The sequence below is a fragment of the Leguminivora glycinivorella genome, chromosome 1, assembly GCF_023078275.1.
Source record: "Leguminivora glycinivorella isolate SPB_JAAS2020 chromosome 1, LegGlyc_1.1, whole genome shotgun sequence".
NCBI classification, from domain to species: domain Eukaryota; kingdom Metazoa; phylum Arthropoda; class Insecta; order Lepidoptera; family Tortricidae; genus Leguminivora; species Leguminivora glycinivorella.
In genome coordinates, this window is record NC_062971.1 from 21,178,814 (window position 1) to 21,204,942 (window position 26,129).

At 34.9% G+C, this 26,129-nt stretch overlaps 2 protein-coding genes across 2 annotated transcripts; both read right to left on the minus strand.

Moving 5' to 3' along the window:
- Positions 1-1,302: 1,302 nt before the first annotated feature.
- Positions 1,303-4,873, minus strand: LOC125233923. Its single transcript, XM_048140097.1, has 2 exons — positions 4,445-4,873; positions 1,303-1,672 (listed from the first exon to the last, which is right to left on the minus strand). The coding sequence occupies exons 1-2, from the start codon at positions 4,695-4,697 to the stop codon at positions 1,449-1,451; spliced, it is 477 nt and encodes a 158-aa protein (XP_047996054.1). The 5' UTR covers positions 4,698-4,873; the 3' UTR covers positions 1,303-1,448.
- An 831-nt stretch (positions 4,874-5,704) lies between these two features.
- Positions 5,705-16,389, minus strand: LOC125233913. Its single transcript, XM_048140088.1, has 5 exons — positions 16,315-16,389; positions 10,649-10,999; positions 10,257-10,448; positions 9,857-9,982; positions 5,705-9,105 (listed from the first exon to the last, which is right to left on the minus strand). The coding sequence occupies exons 2-5, from the start codon at positions 10,962-10,964 to the stop codon at positions 5,705-5,707; spliced, it is 4,035 nt and encodes a 1,344-aa protein (XP_047996045.1). The 5' UTR covers positions 10,965-10,999; positions 16,315-16,389.
- Positions 16,390-26,129: the final 9,740 nt, after the last annotated feature.

Here is a 26,129-nt window from a genome sequence, read left to right on the forward strand (position 1 = left end):
GGAAAAATAAAATCTTATCTGTATCTTAGAATTTTTAATTTATTTCTAAAAAAAATTTTCTGATTTTAACTTTATTAACTACCCTTGCGAATCTATATCATACTTTAAATTTATAGGAGCTTTTACGTAAAACGTCTTCTTTCAAATGAAATAAAAACTGTTGATTTACGTTAACAATATAAATAATTATCCCTGAAAAACCAACACGTTAGCAAATTAGCAAATTCACCAAGAGATGGCGCTATACACAATAACGCTCATTTGAACCTACGTTACTTCTAGTCAAGTAGTCAAGTCTTTAGACTGATCGTATTGCTGTTTCGTCGTAATTATCTATATCCATCCATTGAGTATCGTCGGCTCCCCTACTAGAAGGACATGCTGTTAATTTCCGTGTTGATGCTTGCTGTTAAGTTAACGGTTTACGCTAACTCATCTGGTAATTAATAGTAGAGTATAGCTATCCTATTTAAAAATATTTTAAGCGGGTTACTCACGTATTAAGTCGATATAGCGTTCGACATGTTTCGGTCCAATTTCGAGGACCTTTCTCAAGAGTAGCGACCCCGCCTTTACATGTCGAGAGCGCGACGCATACTGCGGGCGCTTGCTCGTCCTCGAAATTGGACCGAAACATGTCGAACGCTATATCGACTTAATACGTGAGTAACCCGCTTAAAATATTTTTAAATATGTATGAGTCTCACGGGAGTTTTATAGTTAAAATATAGCTATCCTATACAAATTAATAATAAGGCTTAGGTTTACCAACACGTGGAATACTGTTCTCCTTTGGGTATGCAGTTCACGCCAGTGCCGACTCCTACCTCTGAATCGCATCGAACGAAGAGCGACTCAATTTGTAAAACACTTGACCCAGAGTATTTCATATCGGCTTATTTCCTCAGGCAGGCAATTATGGTCGCGCGATAAATGATAAAACATCTGGCTGTCCCGGACGATAAAATGTCAGGCCGTTCCTATCGCACTATTAGTAAGTGCGATAGGGACGGCCAGATGTTTTATCATTTATCGCGCGACCATAATTGCCTGCCAGGACTGTGTAGAGATTGGCCTCGTCGCCGTTTGCATAAACGCCTTTGCATAAAATAATCTTGTAAAATAAAAGCAATGTGGGAGGGAAAGCAATCAAGAATTCCTTAACAACGTTTTGCACGCATGTACTATTTTCTTAACGCGATCTTGGTTCACACATTCTAGATTAAACATTCCGAAACTTTGGAAGGCAAAACACACCTAAGTATAACACCAAGTTTGTTTACAAAAAATCATAAACAGGAAAACATGCATCTTTATCTATTCATATTGTTCATGAGTTACAGCTGCTATTTGATGGCATTGCAATTATAGTTACATCCTTCTTTTCAGCAAGTATTTGTATATTTGGCAGAAATAACTATAACACAAGTAGGTAGGCTGTAGAAATTTTAAATTTTCCTGCATCCACATCTTTTCACGACGGGAATCAGTCTCAATGACTTTGTTCGTTTAATACTTCCCAATCTCGTTTGAAGTACTTCTTGTTTGGCTGCTAGAGTGTTTACTTCTTTTGTTAGGCCTTTTATGACAGTGTGCAAAGGAATTAATTCACTTTCATATATCAAAGCTAGATTTTTGTTTAAACTTTCTTTGTATTTTTTTGCGCAGTCAACTGTAAATGAAAATAGAATCATTAGGAATGGACATTGATTGATTTATAAAAGAGAGAAATAAGTAAGCTCAGTGTATACGTTCCACTCAAACAGTCTGGAAGAAATACACATTTTGTTGCCTGTAGGTACTTTTGCTTTGGTATTCTTATCATCTTATCTTTGTTGCTGATTGTACCTAGATATGTATTGTATTGTTATTAAACAGAGATGATAATATGATTATATGATATAAACATTATTTAAAAACAATAACTCTGCTATGCTGTTCTGTTCAGTATGGTATGGATCAAACGAATTCCAATGCATAATTATAATCGCGATCAAAGGCAGGAGTTTCGGTAGGGTATACCTACCAATATGAACTTTATTCGTAGTATGTATATGGTCTTCTTGCAGGTTAAACCGATTATACATAGTTAATTATAAGAAAATACGAAAAACAAAAAGGCCTATCTGTCACTGTAGGTCAAGGTGAACCGTACTTTCATTGCAATACTTGCTTAATATAGTTATTTGTTATACAAGGGAGCAAAGTTGTATTTTAACCGAGGATCCGGTCACTTAGGGCCACTTTCATTTTTAGGCCAAGTTTTATGAACGGCCACTTCCCCGATAGGCCACTTCCTTTAAGGGCCACTTAGTGACAACGTTCCCCGAAGGGCCACATTTATCTAAAGGCCACTTCTTCTTATGGCCAATTCCTTTAACGGCCTGTTCCTCTTATGGCCACTTCCTCTCATGGCCTTTTCCTATGATGGCTACTTCCTCAAACGGCCTGTTACTCTTATGGCCACTTTCTCTCATGGCCTTTTCCTCTGATGGCCACTTCCTCAAACGGCCTGTTCCTCTTATGCCCACTTTCTCTAATAGGAACTTATGTATCTGACAACCTTCCTCGTAAACGCATTCTCAGCAGGCTTTTTAATGACCACCACCACTAAAAACTCTTTATCATAAAAAAAATAAAACTGCCTTCCTGCCTATGGTTATCTGCGTATGGGTGGGTGGGGAAAACAGGCAATAGCAAGGCGAGGAACAGGGTTGGTACCGACTACAAAAATAATTGATTTCTTTACAATTTCGATGTTTAGATTATTGCAATCGGATAAGAAATCTGAATAAGAAATTTGAGGAGTTCCGTTCTGACCATCATCAGCAGTTCCACTGCACCAAATGTCACTGTTCCGTACGTAAATGCATACTGTTCCTTTAAAAACACAAAAATCACCATATGTATGTATGCCTTTCAGATTTGAGGAGTTCCCTCGATTTTTCCAGGATCCTATCATGAGAACTGGGTCCTGAGAAAAATGGGACCAATCTGTATGCATATACATTCAATCAAAAATTTTTTTCCAAAATCGGTCCAATAACGACGGAGATATCGTAGAACAAACATTTAAAAAAAATAAAAAAAACATACAGACGAATTGAGAACCGTCCTTCCTTGAGAGATTTGAGGCGGCGGTTAAAAAGTAGCCAATCGGGGAATAGGACAAACTAGTAAATGTTGTAGTGGCCGATCGAGGAATTAGACAAACTGGCAATTTTAACGATGGTCGTTCCGGAAATGGGTGGCCACACAAAGAATTTTCACAGTGGCCATTCGGAGAACTGGACGTAGAAAGAATTCCAACAGTGGTCTATCGGGGAAATGGTCGGACAAGAAACGGCCGAACCAAGAAATGGCCCATATAGGAATTTGCATGGTGGTCGTTCGGGGAATGGGGCCAACAAAGAATTTTCACAGGGGCCTTTCGAAGAACTGGACGTAGAAAGAATTCCAACAGTGGTCTATCGGGAAAATGGTCGGACAAGGAAACGGCCGAACTAAGAAATGGCTCATATATAAATTTGCATGGTGGTCGTTCGGGGAAGTGGCCGTAGGTGACCGGATCCCAACACGAACTAGCGAATGGATTCTAGGGTTGAACTACGAGCGAGCGAATGGATTCTATGGTTGAATCACGAGCGAAGCGAGTGGTTCGAAAATAGCATCCTGAGCGGAGCGAGTAGTTCAAAAATAGAATCCTGAGCGTAGAGAGTGTTGCAATACACACGAGTTAAAATAACTTTGCATCCCGTGTGCAACACATAACTTTTCACCTCACTAAAGCGAGGAAACACGCAATAAAAACAACTAGAACATAATTGCACAGAAATAAGTCAATTTGCGTTTATTACAATTTCCACGAAGCACCGACCGACAACACAAAAGTTTCAAATTAAGAATCAAGAAGAAAAATCTATTTGGGTGCGTTCCGTTTCACGCGTTTTGAGATTGCAATGTTACTTAAGGTGCGTTCTGAATAAGTACAATGGAAGAGTCAAAAATACAATTTCTTGTACGATTTCAAGTGTTTTATGGTAAAATCAGGTTATAAAATTGTTTGAATTTTATGGTTTTAGTCGGATACAATTCGGTATGAAATTATTTTTACGTTCGCATCACATGATTTGTTAAGACAATTTAAGCACAGGGAGAAAATTGTCCTGTCTGGGACATGTCTTTACAAGAAATTATATTTATTAAAAAAGTAACTAATGACACGTTCGGATTTCAAATATTCTTTGCACTCTTGTGGATAAAATGCGATTTTGCTATCTGTTTTTAAAGAATAAAAAAGTCCTTTCCGAGCTAGTGAGGTGAAAAATTATTTTTGTTTATTATACCAATTAACGTATTTACTTTTCTGTTTGATCCATACTGAAGATACAACGCGTGTTTACATCACATCAAACAATAGAGGTAGGTAAGTATACATAGTTACGTTTTTCACGGTGAGTTTGAATTATAGGCGATCCAACAATACTGTTTCGTTTTTCCACTCTGACGTCTTTGTCCAAAATGTTCAAAGATATATCATTTTCGTTGTCCACGGGTATTCTTATTTCATTTCCATGTCGTATTAATGTTTTCACTATGGTAACTGTGCCGTTACTAGGCGTTTGTTTGCCAGTTTGTGGGCTTTGTGTCTGAACCACCCTTTGTTTATTGTCGTTAATATAACTATAAAACGACATATCTACATAAAGTGGACTTGCACTTTTTTTTGCTTGCGATTGTATTGCATCAGTATCGGATTCTTGTAGAACTTTTGGTTTGGTTAGATTTTGTTGCTGATAATACGTGCTCTGCCCATAAGCACTAACAGGAATTGACCTTAAACTATCTTTGTTTGACCCAATTACTTCGTGTATGGAGGCAGACATTTGAGACGATTGATATTTACTACGTTGGTCAATCGTATCAGTGGTTAGATTGGGTTGCTGATAATACGTGCTCTGCCCATAAGCACTAACAGGGATTGACCTGAAACTATCTTTGTTCGACCCAATTTCATCGTGTATAGGGGCAGATATTTGAGACGATTGATATTTACTACGTTGGTCAATCGTATCAGTGGTTAGATTGGGTTGCTGATAAGACGTGCTCTGGCCATAAGCACTAACGGGGATTGACCTTAAACTATCTTTGTTTGACCCAATTACTTCGTGTATAGGGGCAGATATTTGAGACGATGGATATTTAGTACGTTGGTCAATCGTATCAGTGGTTAGATTGGGTTGCTGATAATACGTGCTCTGCCCATAAGCACTAACAGGGATTGACCTTAAACTATCTTTGTTTGACCCAATTGTTTCGTGTATGGAGGCAGACATTTGAGACGATTGATATTTACTACGTTGGTCAATCGTATCAGTGGTTAGATTGGGTTGCTGATAATTCGTGGTCTGCCCATAAGCACTAACAGGAATTGACTTTAAACTATCTTTGTTTGACCCAATTCCTTCGTGTATGGAGGCAGACATTTGAGACGGTTGATATTGACTACGACGGTCAATCGTATCAGCTGTATTTGATTGAGCTATATCTTTTACATTTAACTGAACATTAGCCGAATCATAGGAATTCGATAGACTATGTTTTTGTATAAATTTGGGTGCTTCTGCTTCCGTATGCGTGCTGTCAATATTTTTTAATGTTGATACGGAAGTGTTAATTAAGTCATTTATAGGTATTTCTGGAGTCAAACTACCCCTAAAGCTTTTCCTGATTCTCTTTTAGAATCGTGTTCTTTAGAAATACTTGAAAATTTATTTTCAAACTTTTCGTAATGATGATAAGCGTCAGGCTCTAACTGTGCATCGTCCTCATGTTTTCCAATATTATCAGTTAAAGAAATATTTCTTATGGCATTAATCTCTTCTCCTTCTCTATCTTCTGAAATATTACTTAAAACTTCGCTTAATAGTCCCGAATATCCACCAGAGGGTAAACTGTTTCGTTTTACGATTTCTGGTTTTCCTATTAATCCGTAAATGTTGTATTCTATGTCATGAGTATCAAAAAGTTCATTATTTAAATTTGGCAATTGTGATACTTTTTGCGTTTTTTTTTGTATTTCATAGTCATAGTTATGAGTATCGAAAGGTTTATTTTCATGATATATTTGATCAAAATCACTATAGCTATCGTCACCTGTAGTAAGTGCTTGCATATTATCTACATTTTCCATTATTGTATTTGGTACTAAATCCGTAGCTAACTCTTGCTGTTTTACCTTTTCCAACTCTGTATGATCGAAATACTTCTGTTCATTCTTATAATTTAAATCTTGAGCAAGTTCAGGTATAACCGCAGCCCATTCTACTGCATTCGACTTATCACGTATGTCAGTAACTTCTATCATATGGCTTGCAGGGTCATTAGAAATATATTTACCATTCTCAGAGTGTAAATTATTTGTCAAGGGTTTTTGAGGCGTATATTCGTCATAAGTAAGTTTATTGCCATTCTTTATTTCTACGTCATTTATACCTGCTAGTTCTGGCTGCTCGTCGTAAATAGTAAATGATGCAGACTTATTACCTAGAATCGTTTCATGATGCAAAGAAGTTGCATCTTCTGCAAAATAATTAGTTGGTAGGTCATCAGAAAGTTTGCTATCGGTCATCTTGTTTGAACTTATATTATCTGTATTCTTTTTTAGTACAGATATAGTAGAGTCAGCATTTGTTTGTTCTAATTCTGTTTTTAATTTTTCTGATTGACTTCGTGCTAAATCTACATTTTCTGTTTTATAATTCACCGCTGATTTATCACTGACAGAAACTTTTGGATGCAAATCTGATATATCTTCAGGTAAAGCTTTGTGCAATGAATCTTTCACAGACTTGCTGGGTTTTTCCATATATGTAGTCTCAATTTCTAAAGTTTTGGGTTTATCATTGTTGAAATGCATGTCCTGTATATCCTCTGGATAATTTAATATGTCAATTTCCTTATAATTTGTATTTCTGTCTTCATTTCCTTGGTATTTTGTTTCCAAAGTTTCTATTTTGAGTGGGTTTTGCTCAGATTTACCAACTCTTGAATTTTTATCTCTAATATTCATGGGTAATTGATTACGCAATCGCTCTGCCGTTATTCCGTTGTCATTAGATGTCATGTTGGGTTTAGTATGAGTAATAATTTGGTTCATATTTGTTAAATTTTCTGAGGTATGAGATGAACCATCAACATCAGTACAAAATGTACTTTTCGATTCTTTCGTGCGCGAATCTGTCCTTGTTGCTTTTATTTCATTATTGACTATTGAATGTGATTCTGTTATATTTCCCGGTAGTGTAGCTCTTGGGGATGAACGTATCTCACCTTCTTTTTTAGTTTTTGTTTCTGTCACGGTAGTATTATTTGTAGTTAAATTAGGAGTGCTCAATGTAGGCACATCAGGCGATTTAATATAAACATTTGTTATGTTTTCTGGTATTTGTTCCACCTCGTCGCTTTTTTGTATAGATGTATCAGAGGCAATAACCGTAAATGTATTACGTTTAGGTGGAGCTACTTTATTAATATCATTGTATTCTATATCCAAATCATGTTTCGCCGTAAAAACTTTTTTCTGTAGAATTGCGCTAGTTCTTTTTATTTCGGACTCTGGGACTGGCTTAATATGATCATCTCTTAGAATGTTTTTACCAACTATTGAATTATTTATATTTGTTAAGTTCAAACTTTCTCTAGATAGCGCTTCTTTTTCTTTGTGACCTAATGTGTTTTCTTGGTTACGAACTTCTACATTGTTAGAAATATCTTGTTTAAAATCTATACTGTGTTCGGAGGATACATCAAATTCATTATTTTCACTACTTGAAATACTTTGTGGTGATAAATATTTAGTTTCATTGACATGACTCACATTCTTTTGATCAGCTGATTTTTTAAACATGTCGTGATTTTCTGTCACTGAACTACCTAATTCCATGTCTTGTTTGTTGTCTAAGTGTGATGGTTGCTCTTCAGATAAAGCCAAAGTAGCTGTAGCTAAAACAGGTATTGTCGCTTGGACAACCGAGATATCTTTTAAATGACTTTTTGATGGTTTTGTCAAAGTTATGTCTTGTTTATCTGTTCTTGCTTTTAAACTATTTGCGTTTTGGGAACCTGTATTTTTTGACTGAGGAAACATGTCTTTTGGCCGATCTTCACTCCTTATCTCGACTCTTTCCGCCAAAGACTTGTCTGGCTTTTTATCCACGTTAGTCTTCAGGGTCTTGTCTTCAGGGTTTTGGGATGTTATTAAATCATTTAAATTCTGATTGTGCCTAGTAGATAATATTTTTTCTTTTGATTCAAAATCATCGGGTTCATTTCTATTAATATTACTCTCAGGGGATCGTAGATACTTTGATGCAGGTATTTCATTAAGAGAAGTTTGATAGCTGCCAACTTTAGAATTAGTGATAACACGTGATGGTATGTCCACAATGGAATGTTCATCTTCATGTCTTACAGTGTCACTTTGTTTACTATAGTCATTTTGTAACGTAACGTTATCAGCATAATTTGATTGCATGTCCTCTTTTTTCATATTTTTTGGAGCCGTTATATATTGCGGAATATAATCTTGAGAATTTTTTGTTTTGTTTACTATATCGTGGTCTGTACTTTTACTGGTTCTATCTATTGAGTCTGACGATAGCCTCCTGCTATATCTACGTTCTTCCTCTTTATGTCTTTTAATATCTTTTGGAGGAACAAAATATGATACTGGATAATCATAACTTTGTCTTTGTGATTCGACTTCATTGCTTCTGATTGATATTTTTTTATTCGGAATTTGATCGAGTGTTTCATTAGAAGATACATCAGTGGGATATGTTATAAGAGAATTTGAATATTTCTGCTCCGGTGAGTTTTGTCTCTGAGACGTAGCAAAAATATCCGTCAGTTTTTTCGAATCATCTTCTTCCTTCATCGTTTTCTTATCTAAAGATTTATTATGTTCTTGTGAAGTTTTGTTACTAGGTATTTGTTTTTCATCTTTAATGGGGTGCGATATCGATTCCAGATTTTCTGGTTGAAGCGTATTTGAAACCGTGTAGGGGTATTTATCTTCAGCAAAAGGTGGGTCGAGGCATCCTCCTAAAGCAAAATATTATTTTAATTGAGTGAATCAACTTTTTCTTGCCTGTTATTGTCATACACTGATTTAAACTTTCACGATTTTTACACATATTTAAAATTGCAAACAGAGTCCACGTGTCAGTGCTCCGAGACCACGGGGACAATGCCGTCCTTGAAACGTCGGAGGTTAGTGTTTAAAACATAGTAAATACGCGATTGAGTCCCATTTGCAATTTTAAATATGTTATTGCCATGGTTACGGTCCCCTGAGTCACGCTGGTTTTATAAAAGTATGCTACTGAAATTATGCAAGCATGTATGTAGCCCATGTTTGTAGGTGGCAAATTAAGGAAAGTGCTTGTTAACACCAGAATAATTATATACCATATTTGCATAGTTTAAGTACCATAATTTTGCATAAAACCAACGTGACTCAGGGGACCGTAACCATGGCAATAACAGGCAAAAAAAATTGTTTCACCCCATTTTGTATGTTTAACTTATAATATAACTGAACGCTTTTCAGGCATGTTTCATATATGACGTATTGACTACGTGCATTCTTTATCGCACTGTTGCAAATAAGACATCAAACGTTGACACGAACTATGAACTCTATATTATCACAAAGTTTCATCTTTGAGATAATTAGGAAGGTCTGACGGCTCTGGGCTCTTGCTCTATAAAATGGTGTCTCATTTTATAAAGGTAGGTACTACCTGAGATTTACGCGGCTTGTAAATCGGTTTTATTACAGTGTGCCTGTTACCTGGTACACAAGTATTTTTGTTATCTTCACGTTCTTTAGATTGAATCCGTATATTTTCTTGGCGATTTGGTTTTGATAGGGTATAAGCATAATTGTCTTCATCAAAGGGTGGGTCAAGGCATCCTCCTGGAATTGAATGTAGAATTACTTTAAGGTAAGCCCTAGGCTATACATATATCGATTTCATGTTTATGATAAGTCCACCTGTTTGAAAGTGATGATGGTAGAAATATTAGAGTCAATGTTATAATATTCAAAATCAAACTCTTAGAGCCGGTTGGTTATATTATGGATTATTGATATTTGGTAAATACGTTTTTAAAATTAGCCACATTTTCCCCATCCAACAAGAAGTTGTCAGTTGTTACCTTTATTTCTTCTTTGTAAATTTGTTTTTTACCTGGTTTACATTTGCCGAAAAATCTTTTTTCAGTACGAGGAATCGTGTTTGTAGTACTCAGAACAGGAGACACCTTCTTTTTAAGGATGCCGCTGGAGGATTTGCTGCAACGGCCACTTTCCACCGCATTTTGCTCTGAACTACTTGGTAAATAAGGCCCTTCATCATCGCTATATGTTCCTAGGCAGCTTGCTAAATAAATGTGGATGGATTATAATTTATTAATACTTGTATGTAACTCCTAGGTACTTGCAAATAAAACAAAATACTTAGCAATTATATTTTCTTAACACTATGCTTTATACTTACCTAAGAATATTTAACTCATACAAATCTTATGCTACAATTCTTAATTTGTAGGTTAAGTAATAAGTGAGCGGTTGAATTCTTACCAATATTAAACAGCTTCAAACCATTGTGACGTTTTGGCTCTTTTTCCGATTCACTATCCAAATAAACATTAAACGAGAGAATGGTCTGGTCGCTGGAAATGAGTCTGAGTTTTTCGGGAGCGGTAATTCCAATCCTTGGAACAGGTATCACACCTTTCTGGATCAGCCTTGGCTCATCCTTGTTCCTCACCCTCACTTTAACGTTGAGCGGTGTGCCATTGGTAGTAGCCCAAGTTAAGACATTGTCTTGGTTTACAGCCTCTATTTCAAACGTGAGACTTTTAACTATTTCGCGTAGGATTAGGTCTTCATCCATTTTTTTGCGACCAAAGGCTGGTGTTCAATAAATTTCTGTCAAAAATTACTTTTTAATTACATAGGTATTTAATTAGGTACCCGGCGACATCATCAGTTCAACTCTAATAAAAAAAAATCTTTAGATCTCATAATAATTGAAATACCACTTAAAGTCCTAAAAATCTTTTTGCGTAAAAAAACTTACTTACATCCCTTATTGAACCCTAGGCGAACTAATATAGAACCCTATTAAGTAGCGTAAAATATCCAAGGTTTAGGATTTCATTTACTAATAAAATATATGTATAAGCTGTAATGAGAATGCTAAAATGAAGTAACATTTCATTTTAGCATTCTCGGTCTTCAAGAGATACCCTGAGACTTTTGATGATCGTAACTCATGACTTAGGGCAGTTGCATCATCCCACAGAATTAGATTTAGATAGAAGAAACGAGTTCATTTATTTGTATGGCGGCCGAGCGTGTCAGATTTTGTACTGGTTGTTACTTGCCTGTGATTTTAAATATGTCTCAGGCCCTTGAGTGTTGATAAGTTTTATGTTGTTGCAATTAAATATCATGTAACGAGGCATTTTTAATGTTTTTGTTGACTTCAACTTACAAAAATTGACGCCCTCAAGCTGCAAGCTGCGATTAAAGACGGACAACTCAGTGGATTTCACTGAGTTCATTTGACACGCTAAGTAGATACGTTTGCTTGATCTATGGTTTATATGACATCAGGCCCCGTAGCCGAATCGCACAAACGCTCACGAAACGTTCACGAAACGAAACGCTGCCGGGCCAGGGTGGCTAGCCGAATGGCACAATCGCTCACGAAACGCTCACGAAACGAAGCGCTAGTAGATATCTATCTCTATCGCGCTTGCGTATTGGCGCGACAGAGCCAGCGGCGTATCGCTTTCGTTTGGCGTCGGAGAAATGCCATTCGGCTACGGGGCCTGGTGGCCTGATCTACTAGCCATTCAGGCCATTCGGCTACTGGCCTGATCTACTAGCGCTTCGTTTCGTGAGCGTTTCGTGAGCGATTGTGCCATTCGGCTAGCCACCCAGGCCCCGTAGCCGAATGGCATTTCTCCGACGCCAAACGAAAGCGATACGCCGCTGGCTCTGTCGCGCCAATACGCAAGCGCGATAGAGATAGATATCTACTAGCGCTTCGTTTCGTGAGCGTTTCGTGAGCGTTTGTGCCATTCGGCTAGCCACCCTGTGCATCAACCACATTTGACAGACACATCATCGTCACGCAGCAGCCGCCCATGGAACTTCCCATACAATAAAATTTAACCTATTCATAATTATTTTTCTCCGCTGTTGAGATCATATCCCGAACTTTTTTTTTATTTGGCAAAATCTAAACTCAATATCCATACTAATATTATAAATGGGAAAGTGTGTGTGTCTGTTTGTTTGTCCGTCTTTCACGGCAAAACGGAGCGACGAATTGACGTGATTTTTTTAAGTGGAGATAGTTGAAAAACTGGAGAGTGACATAGGCTACTTTTTGCTCTTTCTAACGCGAGCGAAGCCGCGGGCAAAAGCTAGTATGAAATAAATGTCCAAGCTACTTTTCTTGGCACGTCTAAGTGGGAGGTGGGAGCATAACCGTGCAGAGCAGGCAGAGATTCAGCTAAGTATTATTTCATATGAAAACGTTATCTCCTATTAAATATTAAATTCATAAAATTTTATAAAAAATATGAGCAATAAATATAAATTAAATTAAATTGATACGTTCTTAGTCACATAAGTATAATTTACAATTCATTTTAATCATCACAGACAATTGTATAAAAAACACGATTAGATCTAAGCTGATTTCGACAACGAAAGTTTTCCACTTGACTATTTGGTTTCGTGCTTAATAAAGTTTTTTTTACTTGATCATCTACATTCAGTGCCGTGTATTTTGAAACTATGTCATTTAACATATATTTTAGAGGTAACATCTCGTATTCAATCAGTTGTATGAACTCGGCTATTCGCGCTTCAGGTGTGTTTTTATATGGTTCTAATGTTTTAAAGTCATTCAAAGGTACGTATGCTATGTCCATCATTGGTTTTGTTATTGGCGACATATAATTATAAAGAACAACGTCTTTGACACGTCCCATATTATTTTTCATAGCAATAGAATTATGAATGACAATGTTTTCATTTGGATTTGTCATAAACATATCATTTGTGTTAATAGAGCAAATAGGCGTCCGACTTAGTTTACGCGTTTCATTAACGTTACAGTCTTTATAACTGTCGTTAATTGACAAATTATTATTTTTATTACTAAGTTTTTGGCTCCCATTGTCAACTATAGTATCGTTTATTGTGTCCAAAATATTGTCTGTAGAGTCGACTTGAACGTCAATGTTACGCATTGCTGAAATAAAATAAACAAAAAAAACATGTAATAATAAATAAAAATACATATAAATCGATAAAAATTCTTAAGAAAACAAAAATACTGGTAATTATTTGTTCATTACCACAATACTGTTTTTCAATGTCGTCTGTGCTGTTTCCGTATAAATTTTATTTAAATTTCTGTTTTCGCTACAAGTGAGAGTAAATTTGCTTCCTGTTTCATTTGTCTGAGTACTTTCTGTCAGTTTATCTTCTGGATTGGAATAACGGTTCTGGGTCTTTTCTGGTTTTGGTATATCCATGTTCCATCCATGGAAATTAGTTGGTTGTTTATTGAGCAATACTGTTTCACTTAGAAATGGTTTGATGTCTCCAGTTTCATCAATATAATTGATAGCAGGTGCGTGTAAAATGTCTACACAAGAATGATAAGTCTGGTTAAGTTCATAGCCTGGATTATGCTTTATGTCCTTATTGCATTTCTTGAGAATTATTTTATAAGTAATCGGGATAGCATATTCATATAAGCTGTTTTCTTGTTTCTGTAGCATTTTGTCAAAGTTTTGTAAACAAGTAACTTCTGGTACAATTTCAAGGCAACATTTGGATTCATTCTCATGTAGCTTTTTGATCAGCGAGGTGAATTTAATTTTTAAGGACGCTGCTTCCATTTTGGAACTAAACTCTGAATAAAAAAAAAGAAATAAACGGTGTACGTGACTGTGACGACAAATCGAGTCCGATTAAGTATACCTACTTGGAACTTAGAAATGGAATTATTTTGGAATGGACTAGAGATGGGCCGAATATTCGGAAAATATTCGGTATTCGGCATATTCGACAAGTTTTTCAATGTTCGTATTCGGCCGAATAGTTCGGTTACATTGCCGAATATTTACCGAATAAACAAAGTAAATAAATAGCGTAAGTTGTTTCGTAATTCATGGGATAATGACATCCCATTTCAGGATTCTAAGGATCAAAGGGGGTTATAAATGCGTTAAATATAAGTACCTACACTAAATTATGTAAAAAAGTAAAAATAACATAGCTTACGAAACAAAAATCTAAATTTTCTTATGCACTAAATTATAGGAACATTAAGAGCCTTAGTTAGTACCCAATGTATCCATTACCAATCATTGAAAAGATTTTAACTCTATGCCAGGATTTAAAATATGGTGGAACCGAATATTCGGCCGAATGTTCGGTTCGGTAACAGCTGAACCGAATGTTCGGCCGAATATTCGTATTCGGCAAAGTCCGTATTCGGCCCATCTCTAGAATGGATAGCATATCAGATCTGTCCTTGCGTTATAATTTACACCGCATTTTTATTGAATTCCGTTAATTTCTGCATATAGTTAGGTCCATTACAGGAAACAGAATAGCATAGTTAGTTTTTTTTTAATTCGTAACTTTTTCTGAAAAATGGTGTATACACCCGCAATAGATGTTACATCAATTGCTGTAGAGAAACGGACTTTGTGTGTTTGATATGCGATGGACATGTCATAGTTTTGACACTTACTTAGTGTGAGTTAATTGTAAAGCCCGTTTCTCAACAGCAGTTGAAGTTAACATCTATCGCAAGTGTGTAGTTTTTTTTAGAAAAATAATTTTTAAGAAAAAAAAACCGTCGCCTTTCGGGTTCTGGTGAAAGCTACTTGCGAATGTTGGATTATGTAGAAATGTGTAAGTATTTTTTTAAACTGCTTTTAATGCTTTAATTATTAGATGGCAACACAAATGAATATACGTATAACGTTAAGGTTTGAGGAGTTTCCTCAATTCCTCATGAATCCTATTATATTATAAGAAATCGAAGCTTGACAAACTTTGACTTCAAAACTTATGCTTAACAAACATAACTAAATAAATGTCACTGTTCTGAACTTAAATGCATGCTTTTCTTACAAAAATACCAAAGTCACTATGAGTGTGCCGTTCAGGTTTGAGGAGTTTGGTTCTGGCCATCATCAGCAGTTCCACTGCACCAAATGTCACTGTTCTGGACGAAAGTGCATGCTGTTCTTATAAAAATACCACAGTCACTATAAGCGTGCCGTTCAGATTTGAGGAGTTCGGTTCTGACCATCATCAGAAATTCCACTGCACCAAATGTCACTGTTCTGGACGAAAGTGCATGCTGTTCTTATAAAAATGGCAAAGTCACTATAAGCGTGCCGTTCAGATTTGAGGAGTTTGGTTCTGGCCATCATCAGCAGTTCCACTGCACCAAATGTCACTGTTCTGGATGAAAGTGCATGCTGTTCTTATAAAAATACCAAAGTCACTATAAGCGTGCCGTTCAGATTTGAAGAGTTCCGTTCTGGCCATCATCAGCAGTTCCACTGCACCAAATGTCACTGTTCCGTACCTAAATGCATGCTGTTCCTTTAAAAACACAAAAATAACCATATGTATGCCTTTCAGATTTGAGGAGTTCCCTCGATTTCTCCAGGATCCCATCATCAGAACTGGGTTCTGAGAAAAATGGGACCAATCTGTATGCATATACATTCAATCAAAAAAAAAAATTTCAAAATCGGTCCAGTAACGACGGAGATATCGAGGAACAAACATAAAAAAAAAAAAAAAAAAAAAAAAAAAACATACAGACGACTTGATAACCGTCCTTCTTGAGATATGAGGCGACGGTTAAAAAAAACAAATTTAAGAAAACTAGCTACGCCATTCTGTTTCCTATAATGGACCGAACTATATGCCGAAGTTAACGGAATTCAATAAAAACACGGTGTATAATAGCAATGACCCCAAGACCAAATACAATTGCAATTTAAAAAATAATATTATTGAGACACTATTAGCTTTTATCTATCATTAAAATGTTTTAATCGGCCCCGTAAACCACAAAGAAAATGTCTAATTTTCTTAAGTGGTGACACTGGTGACCTCGAGACCGGGTACGCTGTGATTTTTCATAGATAAGTAATACATTTTAATGTAGGATAATGTTTTCTTACCTGTTTTACTATTTCAAAGACGAATTACCACATTGAACTCATAATTTAGACAGTAACTGGAATTTTGAACTAAACGTTAGTAAGACATCTTGTAGTCAATCCATGACAGCCAAGACGTAGGTGATGTAAACTATTTATGAATGATTACAATTGACGTTTTCACTTTTATGACAACCAGTATCAAAAAGTTCAATACCTCTCCAATAAACAGGTTTGATGTGGCCCTCTTGATGTTTTTAGGGTTCCTTACCAAAAAGGTACAAAAAGAACCCTTATGGTGCGACTCTGATGTCCGTCTGTCACATTACTAAATAACTTGAGCACTACTTATGCTATCTATTTGAAATTTTGAATAGATATCGATACCTCTGGGTTCAATTGGCGTAAAGGACATTTTGGCGAAAATGAGTTATATATACAGTTTTGTTCAGAATTTCAAGCGCTATCGATCTGTGTAGTTAAAATTTCGATATCTCTTAAAAAGTTGCCTTTACGACCAAGATTTTCTACTATGGACTTGCAAAAATAGCTTTTCTGAAGGGGCGTAAATATCAAGTCATTAATTATAAATTATTATTTGTGTCGTAAAGGAAATCTACAAATAAAAATATAGTCGCAAGTCACCTTGTTATATATTGTTGACCTTTAAGCCCTTACTTTCTATGGATCACTTTCTATAGTAGTGTGATAAAGTTGGGCGTAAAGGACAAGTTTTTTTGTTCTTCGTCCTTTACGACCAGCACTAAAAATATTTTATCCGCAACTGTAATCGATATCTTTGGGTTCAATTGTCGTAAAGGACATGTAATGCAGGTTTCTAAGAGAAAGATAAACCCACTTTTTTGTTTTTTTGACCTATATTTGTGACGTGTATAAGAAAAATATGCAGATTACGAGTATCTTTAACCTAGTGTAGCAACCGTAGTGATAAACTAAATGATTTAGAAGATAGATGGTTGTAAAGGACACGTCAAAATGTTATAACGTCCTTTACACCCATGATTTGATAGGGTCGTAAATGACGGTCTTAGATGATTTTTATACAAAGTCGGGGCGTAATTGTAACCGAAATGGTACAAATGTTGTTCTAAGTTTACAATTAAAAACTGGAAAAATGTATCAAAAATTCAAAACGTACTTAATATGGCATAGAATAGCTCTACATCAGTTTAATGCAGTGTATTATTTATCTAAGCTACTTAGCAACAAAAAAGAACAAGACTAATATTTTATATCCAGTTTTGTAATAAAGAAACAATATTTGCTTAAAAACTATCTAATACTTTGGCAATAAATTCAAAGTTATTTTTTTAGTATTCGCCGCTGTCTGAATAGTCAGTACTTCAGTAGGTTACGCATTCAGTCTTTAATTCTAGCAGGGAAACGCTTTCGTAGTATTATTATACTGCGGCGAGATGTAGGTAATAAAAAAAAACATTATGGTAATCAGGGTACGTACCCAAATGCACAAACGCTCACGATAATATCTATTTCGTAGCTATATATCTTTATCGCTCTTGCGTATTGCACCAGACTGCATTTTTGTCGACGATTGCCATTCAGCTACGCCGGCAGTAAACTTTAACAGTAGACTATACTAACATTTAGTGCGACTGCGACAATAACAGGTGCGTTTCGCTAGCGAATGAGCGTTAGCGTTTGGTGACTTGGCTATGTATACCCAGGTACTTAAAGCATTGACTATAATATTTCTAGGATTGAACTCATAATTAAAATTATTCTTATTTAACAGGTTTAAGACTAAATAACAATTTTCTATTTTAAAATTATCAAAAATATGAATCAACATAGTAGGTAGTCTTGACTACAGTTTGTATACGCGTCCTAACTTGCGTTTATAAATAAGTACTTAACTCTTAGTTATTCTTAAAACTTCTTTCTACTTTAGACTTAAAATTACTGCCGTATTAATACAGTCTACTATTCACAGTTGCTGATTAAATTTTACGTGATTACAATTAGTGTTTTACTTAAACTACGAAATCGTTTCCCTGCTAGAATTAAATACTGAATGCGTAACTTATTGAGACAGCGGCGAGTACTAAAATAATAACTTTCCAAAATATTAGATAGTTTTTAAGCAAATGTTGTTTCTTTATTGCAAAACTGGATATGAAATAGTCTTGTTCTTTGTCTCTGTTAAATATTTAGATAAATATACACTGTAACACTAATGTGGCTATTCTATGCCATATTAACTACGTTTTGATACATTTTTCAAGTTTCTCAATTGTAAACTAAGCTAAAAACAGTTGCCATTTGTACCATTCCGGTTACATTTACGCCCCGAATTTGTATAAAAATCATCTAAGACCGTCATTTACGACCCTATCTTGTTCAAAAAAATCGTGGGTGTAAAGGACGTCCATAGCATTTTGACGTGTCCTTTACAACCATCTAACTTCTAAACCGTTTAGTTTATCACTACGGTTGCTACACTAGGTGAAGGATACTAAAAATCTACATATTTTTCTATATACGTCACAAATATAGGTCAAAAAACAAAAAAGATATAAACATTTTTCTAAAAAAAAAGTCGTTTTTTGCTTCTCCTGAAAACCTACATTTTGTCCTTTACGCCAATTGAACCCAAAGGTATCGATATGTTAGGAACATTGATAACCTCTACAAATTGATATACGCATGCAGTGATAGGATCAACTTTCATCCTATGGTTAACAATCCACAACGGACAAACACTTTAAACGCAGACTACGCAGAGTAGGATAAGAGGGATACAAAAATTATTTTTTATTAAGCAGAAACGTCTGCTAACGATTCTAAACATTTTTATATTAAAGGAAAACATGGAAAAACATGGAAAAATTTACGCTTCCGGCGTAAACGTCACCCCAAGACGTGTGTACAAAAGGGAAGGCATGGAAAGATTTGCGAAGTCCGGCGTGGCTTCCGTAGCTCACTTGGTAAGAGCATTGCACGGATTGCAAAAATGGTGCGAGTTCAAGTCCCGCCGGAAGCGTAAATTTTTCCATGTTTTCCTTTAATATAAAAAAGAGGGATACATTTAAAAGAAGCCAATTCAAACAACCAAATAATGTCTTAAGTTTTATTTTCAAACTCTACCTACACAATACTTACTTTTCCACCGATTTCAATGGTAAATTAACAGAAACGATATGCGTTATTGCTCCTATTTTATGACTAGCTTATGTCAATATATTACTCGTATTTAAAATTCTAATTATACATTTTTTTATTACATTATGCAATACCTATGTCAATGGTACAAAATGACACTAGATTTGATAAAATAATCATAATCACAGTTGACTTTTAATATTACGAACTTAATGTAGGTACTTAAGGGTCATAACATAATCCACAAAACTTCGATTTAAATATGTGGCCACAAGTTCGTTCTTATTAGTTTAAGAAAACCACTTTAGAAAATTCAATTATATAACACTGCATTTGCTGATTCATTCAATGCTCATACACAAGTACCTACAGCTAGCAGATGTGATTTGAATCGTAAACTAGAAGATTCCTTTGCTAATCCGCGAATAAGCAAAGGAATGTTTACGATTAACATGGATTTCCGCAAAGTAACGCCTGATGCCATCGATTAGATGTGATTTGAATAAACCAAAGTGTTTTTAAAAACATCAAATTGATATAATATTTTATATAATGGTATACATACAGCCGCGCTTTGTCGTAACATAATACGCTATGCACAGTATGCGCACATTAGCCGGTCTCCATCCAATTGTTTCTCAAAAATATTTGCTCAGGCTTTTGTGTACCCAGATATTGTCACTGAGCCGAATAGACCCTAGGGTATAAAAACTGTAGAATCTTAAGTGATGGCTGGCGTTTTAGTATTGTCAATTTTTTTTTTAAGTTACAGTTATTTTAATGTATGACCACTACACCATTTGTTTAATTGTTTAATTGTTCTTAGTAGTAATTTACCGCTCCCAGCCACATTTATTTAGCATTGCTAAATATTTACAGGTACCTACACATATTATTTTTCCCCTCACTAGCTCGGAAACACGTGTTTTTAATACCTGCGGGTAAAAACGCATTTTATCCACTAGTGGGTAAAGTAATTTGACCTTGAATAAAATCAAATTAACTTCTTTAAAATTGATAAAAGTAGGTGAATCTAGTAATAAAGATGATTTACCACCTGTGGAACTACTGGAAGCAGTGATAAACGCATTTTTTGCGTTGTAGTTTCCTCGCTATAGTGAGGGGAAAAGTTTTGTGTTACACTCGGGTGCAAATGTATTTTACTTCTCGTGTGTTAACACTTTCGCTACCAAGAACCCGACTGTCGGGTACACCGCTCGTAGAAGCGTAGCCGATTACATGGGTTTCCCCGTATGTAGCGAAAATGTCTTCGAAAGTGTTAAAAAACTCACAAGTTCAGGATTCTATTCTCGAACCACTCGCTTCGCTCGTGGTTCAACTATAGGATCCTTTCACTTGCTCGTTTTTCAATTCCACACTCGGCGTTAAAATACTACTTTGCCCCCTTGTATAACAAATAACTATTTCAAATCATCTCTTTATTAATAAATTTAATACAATATTTAACTTAATCTACTCCCCTATGTAAGTTTACATTTTCGAATCTCTCACACGTGGTAGGTAAGTCTCTCCATTAAGAGGCAGCGGTTTATACATAAGTAGATATAACATGTAATATGGCGAGGCCTGTATTAATTTAACAACTGCATTGTTCAGGTAAATCTAGTATACCTAACATCATCATATATTTTACTACTCCTAATTTATTGTTTATATTTGTATGTGTTTCCCATCATGGAACAATGGCAAATTATTACACATATTTTCATTTTAAAGGAATAATACTATATTTGCAACATTTACCAGACACTTGAAAATCTCTCTAACTCACCCTTATTTCTCAAGCTACGGCCGGCGGAAATGGTTAGGAAACGATGATTATCAATTCCTTACAGTATTTTCTAACACATATGTATATGTATAAAAATCTGCCTTGAGAATTTAAGGGAAGTTGGTATTCAAAAACCCTTGCAGCAAAAAAAAATTTTGAGAGTTGCAATAAAATTTCATATGTTTTAATCTGGCAATAAGTACACGCAGTATTTGCATGTAGCATGCACTGACTGGTTCACGATTATACGACTAAAATTTGAGATCACTATGAAAGCAAATTTTATACAATATATTAATTTACAATTACTTAATACTAATCTTTGGTATAAAGCTGTCGATTCTAATTTACAAACCAAATTTAACGAAATCATGAAGACTTAATGTTAAATATTCAGGGAGACTTCTCAGTCCACATAATTTATAGGTACAAATGTCTTTCCATATATTTTGATTCTAATTCAGTCATGATTTCAGTAAGCCTTTAGGCTAATTTACATGGTTCGAGAACTCGCATGCGAGTTTCATTACAGTGTAGTATTTGATTGATGTGCTGAATAGTAGGTACGTAACCTCAATAGTCCACAATGTCGCAAATATCGTATTCGAGTTCGCGCACCGTGTAAACGGGCCCTAAAGGTGCCACGCTATCGGTGAGCTAAATACATACATAAAAAGAGAGGCATATTTAATTACAGTATTAACCAATAATATATCACAATTGTTTTTTCCATAGATTTTTTTTATTTATAAGTTGTATTCCGCCTTACCTACTACTTAGATAGTCTAGTAGAAGACCTTCGTACTAACGATGAAAACAATTGGCCTCAGGTAGTGTTTCATTCACCACACTGACTAATAAAGGCTCTCTTGATTCTTCAAAAATGGATAAGAACGTTGCATGGCATTTTATCTAATTACAAGATAACAAAGTAATTTCATACAAGGTAGGTAGAATTGACCTTAGATGACCTAACGATGATTTTGCATCATAAATGATGAATAAATGAATGGATTTGAATTAGTTTGATGCCTTATGGTTAGTATTTTCCTCGTGTTGGTGTGGTAAACCACGAGGTTCAACATTGGAATATTTGGAATCTTTCGCTCGCTCTTTCTCATTATTAATATTAGCACAACAAATAACTCTTTCATAAGATTTTTTGATTCATCTAGGCATAAATAGCAGAGTACAATTCTTTTCTTTTCATTACAACTTTTTTTGTAATATTCTGTGCCTCTTATACTAATTCACTTTATTTATTTATAGTATTCATCATTTTCTACAAAAGTAGGTACTGGTAGAATATGCAATCTACAAACGAACATACCCGTAGGTATAGTCACTGACTTAAATTGTTGATCCACTTCTAGCTCATTCTATACTGGGCACTTCTTAGCTTAAATATTCTTAACTATGAGATGTCCAGTATAAAATGAGCTAGAAGTGGATCAACAAATTAAAGTCCGTGACCGTACGTCACTTACTCTGGATATGCTCGTACAAAAAATCCCTAATGTGATATAATTATTGGCCAGTACTGTAAATAACGTCATTACCAGATAGATGTAAAGATTTGAAAGTAACTAACATAATTCATCTGCTGCATTACAAAAAATCTAATACGTAGCCTATAAATTAACAAATATTTATTTATTTAATCTTTATTGCACAAAAGAAAACTCTCACAGAGAATGGCCGACTATTAGTATCATAATGTATACTTAAGTAGAAGAGAGCCAGCTTAATTAAATAAATGTAATCAAAGTAGCTGAAATCTCAATTACCATAATTACTTACGTGCACCATTTGTAAATGGAATTAATTTAGATTTATATAATTTCATTTGATTTACGATACTAAGCTAAAAATACAATAATAAGTTTCCGATATAAGACTAATAAGAATTTTGATTGCGTACTTTTTTAGTTTTTCGTAAATCTGCCATCTAAACATCTACAGAAAGTGAATTTGTGAAATTTAGCTTAGGTCAATGTTAGGCTCTCTTCTGATACATTATGAACTTTCCAGGCCTACATTTATTGAACATATTCGTTTCAAATGGCTGTGCGTTTATACTTATTGTAACATGCTAACCCTACTGAATGTATTGCATACATGTCCCACCTATCATCAGTTCGCTTTCACGACCCGCTATGCCTACACAAATTTGTAACTTCCATCGTGCTCTGATTTGGCTTTACCAAATACATTCCATTTATGATCCACATACTTACAGCTTTGTAACTCACTCGGTATGATTTCAGTTTTTATTAGCATTGGCGACAAATATATTGTAGTAGCCAAGAGCCAATGTAGATAATTAGGTAAATATATAGTTCGTCACACCGTAGTAGGTGTATAGGTATAGGTACTGACCGTACTGAGAACGAGTATATGGTATCAAAAACGATATACATAATAACCTTTGAGGACAGTTTTATTTATCTCGTGAATTAAATGATCTGACTATAACTTCCTACTCCATATGTTAAGTATTTTACTTATTTCGAACGTCAAACTTCGATGAAATTAAGTACGGCGTTTATTTAACCCTTGCAGAGGCGAGGCTATCAAAATCATTGCCAATGCCAACTTATCTTCGCCAGATTCGATGCTTATGTAATCCATTGTGTGTATTGTGAAACATACGAGTGAGTTAATAAACAGCGCGTGAAATCGACATTGGACCTACGACTAAACATCTATTTGTTTTTTCGATGTTACAAATAACAGTGTCCATTCAGAAAAGTATGTGAGGGTAAAAGATAAATGACATGATAATTGAATTTAATTTATACTTAATTTTAAAAATCGAACTGAATACATGACAAGAATAAAGTGATGTCGCCCTTCAACGAGCATAATATTACCTACTTGTAAGTAGATATTTTTGTTCACCCAGCTCAGTTGCACACACTACTATCTGACAATAAGTATTATGGTTTCGCTGTGTAACTTATAGCAAAATTTTATTATGTTTAATTGTTATTTATTATCACTACTATCAGTGAACTTCTAAGAACTCGTGAGGATCTGATCCTTTTTGAGTCTCCTTGGCATTGGCAGTGGAGGGATTTCTCTTCCCAATATATACTATCTTTGCGAATATTTCTATTATAATCTCTGTTTGCTTTCATCCGTTGTTATGCTGTTAAGTCTTATGAGATGTAATAGTCAATTAGTCATACAAATGAGATAACTTGGATAACGATAGGTAAATAAGTCATGTTTATCTGACTGTGATATCTTTAGGTTTATGGTTTTCCGTATAACTTGTAAGCATGTTTTGCTTAGATTTTTATATGAGAGTAGCCCGAGCAGGGCTCTTGTTTCTGTAAATGAAGTCCCTATCTTTAATGGAGTAGACTGTGCAACTGTGCGTTGCTTGTAAGTTGCCTAGTACATAGTATCTCGGTAAAAATTAATAGTAGTACTTATTCGTGATACAAGCGCGTAAAAAAGGATTAAATTATCTATTCGCGCATACTGTAACAACATTTTACTTAACTGTACAAATGGCCTATTAAACCTTCGAAATATATTATTTTACAGAGAAATATGTTACAGCTCGTGTAGATTCCAACACGTTATCCGGTCGTGTTTCAATTTAACGCCACACGTTTCGAATTTTCTCTTTTTCGTACTTGAGTCGTAATGTACTGAATTCATCTATTAAATTATGAACGTAGTGCAAGTAACTGTATTTGAATAACATCGAAATAACAAATAGTCTTCCCTTAACTATCCTCTAAAATTCACCGCAATTTTCCAAGTGGGTTCTTTTTATCTTTATATGCATGTTATGCCTTTAAACAATAACACAAATTAGTTTACACGTACAAATAAAAATATTACATGTTATTACTATTACTATTATTGTATACCTACTTTACCTTTTAAATTAGTGAACGGAAGATAAAATATCCAGCATTATTATGGTTGAAGCAACGTTACATTATCCAAAATGTTACAATTACCTTCTTATGTTTTCCTGGAAGATAGGGACATACCTAATGCTCCATCTAACTAGTTTTATAATTATCTTCTAGATACAAAAATATATATGTACAATTTTTTAAAATTTCCATGGAATGGCAATGACTAGATGCACTCATCCTTCGGTTTGTACAGGACAAACCGTGACTAGACTAGACTAGATAAAAGTTAAGACTAAAACGAATAAATAAAGCGAAACAGTCGGATTCTATCAAACATTTCAATACAAACAAATAAATACATATTTACAACGTGTTACTAGTTCACTGGAGCCGAATTTAACTATAAAGTTAATTACTCGTCGTATAAAATACATATTATGTTAATACCTGCCTGAAACTGACACTTGTGTTATTATACACCGTGTTTCACTTAACACTAAAAACCTGAAAACAGTTTGTTCAGAATCGAGAGTAGAATCGATTGAGCTATATCTTGATGGGGGTAATATTTTTATTTAAATTAGTATTATTAGTTATTTTTACGTGCCCATTCTATTGTACTCGTAATACAACATTGTGTATATCGCATTGCTAGAGGTTGTTTACCTTTTTCAGCATTTAGGGGTATTAATACTGGCTGGTTACTTAGACGATTATTTTTTCCGCTACTAGTTTGACGTTGTTTGTCAGTTTAATCTTAATATTTATCATAAGTCATAACAAATTGAACTCGTACCTAATTACAACCCTGTCATTGTGAATATTGGGTCTAAATTTGCTTACTGAGATTAGCTGTCCAATTTGAAGTTTACTGTGATAAAGCTTTAAAGTGTTTTACAGTGACATCTTAGCTGTCTATTGGTAAACCTTATGTCGTTGCAGTAATGTACACAAATAAATAGTCTTATGTTTATGATGGTAGTTAGCAATTATTTTATTACCGGAAACACGTTGTAATAATT